General features: G+C 51.2%; 1 protein-coding gene across 1 annotated transcript; it reads right to left on the bottom strand.

Moving 5' to 3' along the window:
* Positions 1-2,802: 2,802 nt before the first annotated feature.
* PROP1 (PROP paired-like homeobox 1) lies at positions 2,803-6,826 on the bottom strand. Its single transcript, XM_023185083.1, has 3 exons — positions 6,408-6,826; positions 4,674-4,906; positions 2,803-3,608 (listed from the first exon to the last, which is right to left on the bottom strand). The coding sequence occupies exons 1-3, from the start codon at positions 6,514-6,516 to the stop codon at positions 3,270-3,272; spliced, it is 681 nt and encodes a 226-aa protein (XP_023040851.1). The 5' UTR covers positions 6,517-6,826; the 3' UTR covers positions 2,803-3,269.
* Positions 6,827-10,188: the final 3,362 nt, after the last annotated feature.

Genomic DNA, 10,188 nt, shown 5'->3' with positions numbered 1-10,188 from the left:
GATGACTATATCAATATACAAATACACAACACAGAGGCAATGCAGAAAAGAAAAATAGGCCGGGTGCGGTGGCTCATGCCTGTAATCCCAGCATTTTGGGAGGCCAAGACGGGCAGATCACAAGGTCAGGAGATCGAGACCATCCTGGCAAACACTGTAAAACCCCGTCTCTACTAAAAATACAAAAAATTAGCCGGGCGAGGTGGCAGGCGCCTGTAGTCCCAGCTACTCGGAAGGCTGAGGCAGGAGAATGGCATGAACCTGGGAGGCGGAACTTGCAGTGAGCTGAGATCGCACCACTGTACTCCAGTCTGGGCGACAGAGCAAGACTCCGTCTCAAAAAAAAAAAAAAAAAAAAAAAAAGAAAAGAAAAAAAGAAAAATGTAAATTGCCAATAAACACGAAACCATTTTAACTCTCACTAGCAATTAATGAACATTTTAAAATAAGCAACAAGAAGACATCACTCTCAGTTAACAAATTGTCAGAAATGGTACAGGTTAACAAGGAGGTACTGAAACCAATACCAGGTTCTTTTGCTGGAATTCAAACCAGTGTAATTTTTCTGGAAGGCAGTCTGGCCCAAGGACATAATTAGGTAGGAGTGCAAGCGTGTAATACAGGGGTTGTGACTCCAGACTTTTTAATAATATATATTAAGAAACTACACACAACTTGAGTATCCATCAGTAAAGGCTTGTTTAAAGATTCTTCTATGGGATGGGTGTGGTGGCTCATGTCTTTAATCCCATCACTTTGGAAGGCTGAGGCAGATGGATCACCTGAGGTCAGGAGTTCGAGACCAGCCTAGCCAACGTGGTGAAACCCCAGCTCTCCTAAAAATACAAAAATTCGATTAGGCTGGGTGCGGTGGGTCACACCTGTAATCCCAGCACTTTGGGAGGCCAAGGCAGGCGGATCACCTGAGGTCAGGAGTTCAAGACTGGCCTGATGAATATGGTGAAACCCCATCTCTACTGAAAATAGAAAAATTAGCAGGCCTTGGTGGCGGGTGCCTGAAAGTCTCAGCTACTTGGGAGGCTGAGAGAGGAGAATCACTTTGAACCTGGGAGGCGGAGGTTGCTGTGAGCTGAGATCACACCAGCCTTGGTGACAGAGGGAGATTCCGTCTCCAAAAAAAAAAAAAAAAAAAATTATGTGGGCGTGGTGGTGCATGCCTGTAATCTCCCAGGTACTCGGCTGGCTGAGGCAGGAGAATTGCTTGAACCTGGGAAGTGGAGGTTGCAATGAGCCGAGATCACACCATTGCACTCCAGCCTGGGTGACAAGAGCAAGACTAAGTCTCAAGAAAAAAAAAAAATTCTTCTGTGAAGTGCTGTGAGCACAAGAATGCCAGCTGACAGCCGCCACTGCTGCCATCACCACCCACCTCCCTCCACAGGCTTCATTCTTCACTCCTTCCAGCTGCCTCCCATGCCTTGTCCCCTACCCTCTGCCCTGCTTCTGCAGAAGGTAACCCTGCTGAGGGTTGGGGAGCAGGGCTGCAGGCACAGGGAAACTTCCTTCCCACTAAATGGGTAGCAAGGATGGGACAGGGACGAGGAGTTGGAAGAGAGGAGAGGGATGAAAGAGGGAGGGGAAAAAAACCAAAGAATAAAAATCATTTAGAGGCACATGAAAAAATAAAAATTAAAAAAGAAAAATAGGCCTGGCATGGTGGCTCACGCCTGAACTCCTAGCACTTTGGGAGGCTGAGGCAGGTGGATCATTTGAGGTCAGGAGTTCGAGACCAGCCTAGACAACATGGTGAAACCCCATCTCTACTAAAAATACAAAAAATTAGGCGGGCGTGGCGACACACCCTGTAATCCCAGCTACTTGGGAGGGTGAGGCAGGAGAATCATTTGAACACGGGAGGCGGAGGTTGCAGTGAGCTGAGATCACGCCACTGCATCCCTGCCTGGGCAACAAGAGCAAAACTCCATCTCAAAAAAAAAAATTTAAAAATTAAAAAAGTAGTCTTCTATGAACCTGCCAATAAGAGAGGTAAGTCTACATATAAATCAGTGAATTATGAGTAAAACAAGTGCATAATAAGCAATATGATATAAAAATTGTACCACGAACTAGGCTCCATGCTGTTTCTTCTGAGAGGATTCAGACCAAGGCATTTCCCAGACAAGGCAGGTCCCTTCCCTTTCTGAGACCCCTTATCAGTCTCAGATGGTCTGGTCTTAGAAAATTTTGCCCTAAATCGAATGGCTTCTTCTCCTTCAGAAACCACATATGTTAAAATATGCCGCTGATTTAAAAGTTAGTTGAAGGCAGATATTGGAGACTCCTATAGGCAAAACTAATCCAATGTTATTTATGTATTTTTTATAAGACATTGGAGAGCATTCCTTGATGTTCAGATTTGCACAGGTCTGTTGGAAGTGGGATAGACTAGAGTTAAGGGAACCTATGCAGACAGTAAGTCAGAAAATACGGGGTCAGAAAAAGCTAAGTCTCTGCTGGAATGGAAAGAAGACACTCCCAAGAGATATTTCAGCCGGGTGCGGCAGCTCACGCCTGTAATCCTGGCGCTTTGGGAGGCCGAGGCGGGCAGATCACAAGGTCAGGAGATCGAGACCATCCTGGCCAACACGGTGAAACCCCATCTCTACTAAAAATACAAAACCAAAATTAGCTGGGCGTGGTGGTGGGCGCCTGTAGTCCCAGCTACTCAGGAGGCTGAGGCGGGAGAATGGTTTGAACCCAGGAGGTGGAGTTTGCAGTGAGCCAGAATTAAGCCACTGAACTCCAGCCTGGGTGACTCCGTTTCAAAAAACACACACACACAAAAATTCCTAGGACAGAATAAACAAAAGTGAGTGACTGATTGGGATGGCGGGGTGGGCAGTGGGGAAGGGATGTATAGGTAGACTCTAAATCAGAAGCCTTACTGAAATCAGGCAGAAAGAGCTGGGATCTTCTTCAATTGTGATCTCAGTTAATGAAGGCCCTCACGTCCGAGCCCTTCAGTCATCTCCACTCACCAGCAACTGTCTCCATCAATGTCACCCTTCAGCAGGCAGCTCCACGGGGGCCTCTTTCCTGTCTCTTCCAGCAGCTCACCTCCCCAGATTTCCTCCAGTCATCACCACAGTGAGAATTCACCATGATCTCCCATTTTTAAATTTCCAATTGCTGAGCTGACCCTCACCATACTTCTGCTTTGCCCATAGAAGGAAAGGAAGCCACCCCATTTTCTTGTTTTGTCATGAGGGCCACAGGCTGGGGATCACCTTGGTGGTACTTGTTTCACCTCAGTTCCAGGACTTGGATGGCTCAAGGCTGAGGGGGAGCATGGGAGGAGGTGGGGGGCAAGGCAGATGGCCAGCAGGGGTTGGGTGCAAGGTGGGGTACCAGTCCTCAGACTGGTGTGGCAAAGCAAAGGCGCCTCCTGTGGAGGGCTGGGAGGGGAGGGCGTGGCTGTAGGGGTGAGGGAAGCAGGTCACTGGTGGCGGTGGTGGTGCGTAGGAGTAGGGGCAAGCAGGGGACTCTGGCAAGAAGCTGGAAAAGGCAGCAGGAGACAGATGGGCCAGGGGCTGAAGCAGTGAGCGCTCTTGCTTCCGTTGCTTAGCTCTGCGGTTCTGGAACCAGACCTGAGAAGGGGGAGCACACATATCAGAGCCCACACCTGACATTCGTGCTGACACCCTACTCCAATGACAAGAGGTGCAGGGACAGGGAGCAGGCCTCTCCAGCATGGCCAGTGGAAGTAAAGCTCTTTCACACGGCTTGGCTGAGCCTGGTCTGCTGACAAAGGAACCCACAGACTTATCCCCAACCTGCATCCACATGTGCCCTTTTCTACCACTCTGGGCGAATAAGAAATGTCAACTTCCAACAAGGAGATAAATATGGTGACAGTGACGTTTCCCTTCCCCAGAGAATGGGAAATTTCCCCTACGGTTAAGTTTAACAATGAAGACTGTAGATAAATGTAATTGCTATAGACAAGCTTGAATTTAGGGTAGGGTTTATTAAAGCTAACCAACTCTGGGGTTAGGGTTGAGGGAGCGTCTGGCTCATTGAGTTTCAAGGCTATTATTAGGGACAAGGTTCCGAATGTATGTGAACAGTTAGGATTGAAATTCCGTTGGAATTGGCATCACTATTTTACTTATTATTATTATTATTTTTTGAGACAGAGTTTCACTCTTGTTGCTCAGCTGGAGTGAAATGGCATGATCTTGGCTCACTGCAACCTCTGCCTCCCAGGTTCAAGCGATTCTCCTGCCTCAGCCTCCCGAGTAGCTGGGATTAATTGTAGCCATCTGCCACTATGCCCAGCTTATTTTTTGTATTTTTAGCAGAGATGGGGCTTCACCATGTTAATCAGGCTGGTCTCGAACTCTTGACCTTGATCCACCCACCTTGGCCTCCCAAAGTGCTGGGATTACAGATGTGAGCCATTGCGCCCAGTCAGAATTGGCATCACTATTAAAAATTGAGGGTAGGTGTTGAAATTCAAGTTAGATTAGCTTATAGCTAGGTTTAAACTCAAGTGATGTGATAGTCTCGATGCAGATGCTCTGACGTTGGTGGTCTGATGAGGCCTGTGTCTGGTGACTGTTTAGGTTAGGGTTATAATGCCTAACATTCTAAGACAGCACCAAAGAAATCTGCATTTATTCCCTGAGAGAGGAGGGATCCTGGAGCATCACCTGGATTCGGGCCTCGCTGAGGCCGGTGTCCCGGGCAAGACTCTCCCGGGCCCAGATGTCCGGGTACTGGTTCCTCCCAAAGGCTGATTCCAGCTGTTCCAACTGCACTGGGCTGAAGGTGGTGCGGTGGCGACGCCGGGAGTGCGGGCGGCCCTTCTGTCCTCCTTGCGGGGAGAACCTTGGTCTCCCCACTCCTGCACCAGGGAGCCTCCTGCAGGGTGAAGCACTCGAGTCTGAGAAGGGAAAGAAAGGAGAGGTGGCTTCTGAGGAGGATGCTCTTCAGTGCTGGATCACATGTGCCTGTCCCCGGATTCCACTCAGTGCTTCCTGTGCTGCTCCAATCTTTTTTTTTTTTTCCTCTTTCTTTTTTTTGAGACAGAGTCTTGCTGTCTCCCAGACTGGAGTGCAGTGGTGTGATCGCAGCTCACTGCAGCCTCGAACCCCTGGGCTCCAGTGATCCTACTGCCTTAGCCTCCTGAGTAGCTGGGACTACAGGTGTGCACCAACATACCCAGCCGATTAAAAAAAAAAAATTAGAGATGGGGTCTTGCTATGTTGCCCAGGCTGGTCTCAAATTCCTGGCCTCAAGCAATCCTCCTATGTCAGCCTCTCAAAGTGCTGGGATTACAGGACTGAGCCACTGCCCCCAGCCCTGCCCCACCAGGAATCTTTTAGCTGCCCATAGCCTGGTTCCTGCACCCTGCTCGGCCTCGGCCCCTGGTTGCCTCTGAGTCTCTGACATGAGGCTGTGCTGTCTACGCAGGGCACACCCTCAGACTAATTCCTGGTCCTGGCACTCGTGCGCTGTCTACCTGGCAACTCTACCGTCTGCCCACTTCCTACTGCACCTCCAGACACACACCCCTCCATGGACATTCACCCCTCTGGACACACACAACCGCCTAGGGCTCACCCTGCGGGTCTGCTGTGTGCACCTGCACCCTAACAACCATCCCAGCAGTCTAGGGAAGACCCAGTGCTTGTCCCCTGCTGGCGAGGCTCACGTTCAACCTGCACCTTCTTCAAACTGCTGCCATCTCCTGCACCCCTCACCTGGGAAGATGAGCACCCCCCTCTTCTGCTCAGACACACCCTTCCCTACTTACTTTTCATCTTCTCCCTACCCCTGCCCCGGCCCAGCCACCAGCCTGCAGGAACTTGAGCTCGTGGGAAAGGCTTGCCTCTCCTCCCCACAGGCTCCCTAAGCCCCCACACTAATTAGTCTGAGAGCTGCTGGGGAGGAGAGAACAGGGAGGGAAAGGACACACCTGGAAAGCACACCAAGAAAAGATGTTTGGAGCTGAGGCACCGTCCCCATGGGGGCCCGAGGGTGTGGGCCCTCCTAGAGCTCACTGTCCACCATGGGGACACACACACGGAGCCCGCTCTCCCACCCAGGACCCAAAGCCCTGGCCCCTCCACCTGCCTTCATCAGAGAAGGCAGAGCCTTGGGCTGATCAACTCTGAGGTCAGGAGTGAGGGGACAGAGGTAACTGTCTCACATCCCCACCACGATGTGAGCTGTTCAGCCGCCCCCTCCTGCCAAGGGCTCAGTTCCCCAGTCTGTAAAGCCAAGGGGTGCTCCAGTCCCTTACTTCCGAAGGTTCCCACAGTTTTAACATGCTAGGATTCTGTTTTTAATGTCTCCTCCTAACCTTCTTCACGGAGTCTATGCTTTCAGCCTCACACCCGCTACCTCCTCAGGGACCCACGCACACCGGGACAGTCACTCACCCACCATGGTGGTCAGGGTCCCAGCGGCCGGGTGTCTCTCTGGCAAGAGGCTGCTGCCGACTCGTCCCTTCTTTGGCTTCTCGGCCTGGCGCCTCCTTTCTGCTTCCATGGCTCGCCACGGGCACCAAGTGTCCCTGAATCTCTGACTCAAGATTTCTCTGCTTCCGCAGCTCCTCTCCACACCTGTTCTCTCCCCTTCTCCCCCTGCGTGTGCCACCCTCTGGGTCTCTGTCTCTGAATGTGTGTGTAGGTGCAGGTAGCTATCTCTGACTTTTCACTGTCTTTACCTTTTTTCTAATTGTTTCCTAATTCCCCCTTTCTTGGCTTGAGTGTCATCTCATTCTCCTGTCTCGGCCTCACCTGTTGCTCTGTTTCTGACTCTACTTTTCTCTGCCTGGCCCTTCTCTCCACCGGGATGCCGCTCTCTTCTGTCAGCTGCCTACTTTCCCATTCCAACCCCCAGTCTTGGAGGAGTGACCTCCTCCTCGCCCCTGCGGGCCCCTCCAATCACCACACGGTCGCCAGAGCCCCCTTGCTCAGGGAGGATCACAAGCCGGATGAGGGAAGGTGTTCTGTCGGAGGGTCCAGGGACTGGGGCCAAGGGCTCGTATTCCCAGAGGACGGGATCCTTTTGTCCTGTTAAATCCCCTCCTGGGAGCAGGCAGGGGAGAAGGAGAAAATGCATTCCTCCTGAGACCCCCTCCTCACAACCCCACTGTGGGGAGAGGAATGAAGATCTGGGTAAAGGGACCCAGGAGTGGAGCCTGCCTGGCATCTCAGCATGGGGGTGACACCCAAGGACCTGTTTCCAGGAAACTAAAAAGAGAAGTCACAAGTGCACGCTGGCCCCTCTCAGACACCTTGATAGTTCAGAATACACTAGCCAGTGCTCAGGCCAACCTGAACCCACTCCAGAGAATGGGCCTCCAGGACACCTTAGCTCTCAAGTACTGTCTGATTTCCTCCCTCAAACACCACCTCCTCATTCACCTGGAACCCCCAGGACACCAGGACCTTCCGAGGTCACCCAGACCCTCCGAAAACGCTGACCTGAACATCTGCATTCCAGGTGCGTCCTGACCCCCCATCCTGCCCCAGACTTCAGGACTCGGAAAGAGACTGAGATTCCCTTGGCATACTACATTCTGATTCTTCAAGGAAATCCTGACACCGGGAATCCCTGAGCAGTCGGGACAGCCTGGTCCCACAGTAGTCTGTCCCTTGAGGTTACTTAGACCCAGAAAGTACATTCTGACATCCCCAGGACACCCTGACCGCTTAAGGATGATGCGACAGCCCAGGACCTTAGGATCCCCCGGGACACGCTGACACCCAGAACACTTCACCTCTACTTCTCAGGGCACATAGACCCCCCCGGAACACACTGTACCCACAGGACAATCTGATTCCCAAGGTCATGCCATCATACAGGTCCTTTAAAAACACCCTAATGAGTCAAGACAGGAAATCATAATCCTTTAGGATTTTGATGCTTACGGTGGTGTCCATGGATCAACAGCAGCAGCAACAATGGGAGCGTGCTGGAAATGCAGATCCCTGGGCCCCACCTCCGTCCTGCTGAGTCACAATCTCCACTGTACCAAGATCTCCAGGAGAACCGAGCGCATGTGGGTCTTGAGTCAGCTGGGGCTGCCATGAAGGAATAGCACAAACTGTGTGGCTTAAACCGTAGACTTTTGTTGCTCACAGTTCTGGAGGCTGGGAAGTCTAAGATCAAGGGGTCCGCCTATTCGGCTCCCCTGTGAGGGCTCTCTTCCTGGCTTGCAGAGGGCTGGCTGCCTTCTCATGGTGCCTTCATATGGTGGAGAAAGAACCAGCTCTGGTTTCTCTTCCTCTGCTTGTAAGGACACTAATCCCATCATGGGGCCTCACCCTCATGAGCTCATCTAAACCTAATCACCTCCCCAAATCCCCACTTTCAAATACCATCACGTTGGGTGTTAGGACTTCAACATAGAAATTTTGGAGGGACACAAACGTTTAGTCCATAACATTAAAGTTGAGCAACACTGCTCTTAATATTAATCCTTCTCCCCTACCCTAGGACACACTATGGCCTCCTGGAGCACCTGGACCCCACGGCAGTCCTAACCTAGCAAGACCCAGTGACGTGCAGTCAGCTCAGACTCACAGGAGAACACTGAATTCCAATGCACCCTGCTGCCGGGGGTGCCCATTCTGGCCCTGTCAGGTCCTTGAATCGCAAGGGCACTGAGGATGCATTCACTCTCTAGGACACACAGACCCTCCCAGAGGCTCCGACCTCTGTACTTATACTCAGCACGAGAGCTTGGGCTCACAATGACTCTGTGACCCTCTAAGACACCCAGACCACAGGGACATGGTGAGATTTGGGAAATTCTAACCTTTTAAGGAATTCCTGACCTTACAGAATCTAGACAGTCAAGGGCATCTTGCCTTCCTGCCCATTCAGAGCTCCCAATTTGCTTGAATCTTGCAAAGGTGATGCTGACACTGAAAAACCACTCAACACACCAACCCCAACACAGGAAATACCCTGACCACACTAGTCTGATGCATGGGACATTTTGACGAAGTAAAGACATATCCTGGTCTCCCAAGGCACTCTGACCATCCAACATGCCTTTGACACACGAGATGTCTTAATGCCAGGGCTCTCCAACCTTCCAGTGTACTCTGGCTGTCTCAGCCCCAGACTTGTCAGTAGGCACTCTAGTCACAGTCACTCTCCCCTCTCCCAGCACACAGACAGCCCAGCACAGCTTCGACACACTAGGGCCCCCTGAATCCAAAAGGCGATTATTCTAACCCTTGAGAGATTCTGTCCTCTCAAGGCAACTATTTCCTGCAAGACACTTTGTAGAATACATTCCCAGAACTGCCGGAACATCTTCACTTCTGCCATACTCTCACCCCTGCCTAGCATGTTCTGCTCATCCAGGACCCTCTGATTTCCTGCAAATGCTTTGATTGTACAAGAATACCTTGGTATCCTACTCCATGACAGGTCCGTTCAAGTCTACCCAAACCTTCGAGGACCACCAGAGATCCAGAAAACCTTGATTTCCCGCATTCAAATACCAAAAGGTTATGCTGCCCTACCTGAAAACCTTCACAGCTGTGGACTCCCAGGACATCCAGGAGTCTCTGAATCAAGCAGCCAGACCCACCTCCAAAACATCTTAACTCCACGCAAACCGTGTGATCTTCCAGGACAGTCTGACCTCAAAGCTGGTGATGTTGTAAGGATACTTCAAGCGTTCTGACATGATGAAAATGCCTGTAGGCCCAGAACACCTGCCTCCCCTGACACCCTCTCTCTCCAATACCCCTGCTTCCCAAGATGTTCTAAGTCTCCCAGACTCTCTTTCACCGTTAAGATCTCATCTGATCCTATGAGGTCTCTTTGGATCTTCTAAACACCCTGTTCCCCAGGGTCCTCTGACCTTTTAAAATCCTACAAGATGCCGGGCACGGTGGCTCACGCCTGTAATCCCAGTACTTTGGGAGGCTGACACAGGCAGAAAACTTGAGGTCAGGAGTTCAAGACTGGCCTGGCCAACATGGCGAAACCGTGTTTCTACTAAAAATACAAAAAAATTAGCCAGGCATGGTGGCACATGCCTGTAGTCCCAACTACTCAGGAGGCTGAGGCTGGAGAATCACTTGAACCTGGGAGGCGGAGATTGCAGTGAGCCGAGATCACGCCACTGCACTCCAGTCTGGGTGACAGAGCGTTAACTCTGTTAAAAAAAAAAAGAAGAAGAAGAAGTCCTAC

The sequence above is a fragment of the Piliocolobus tephrosceles genome, chromosome 4 (assembly GCF_002776525.5).
Source record: "Piliocolobus tephrosceles isolate RC106 chromosome 4, ASM277652v3, whole genome shotgun sequence".
NCBI classification, from domain to species: domain Eukaryota; kingdom Metazoa; phylum Chordata; class Mammalia; order Primates; family Cercopithecidae; genus Piliocolobus; species Piliocolobus tephrosceles.
The sequence above is the reverse complement of the archived record's forward strand: the minus strand, read 5'-3'. Positions and strand labels throughout refer to the sequence as shown.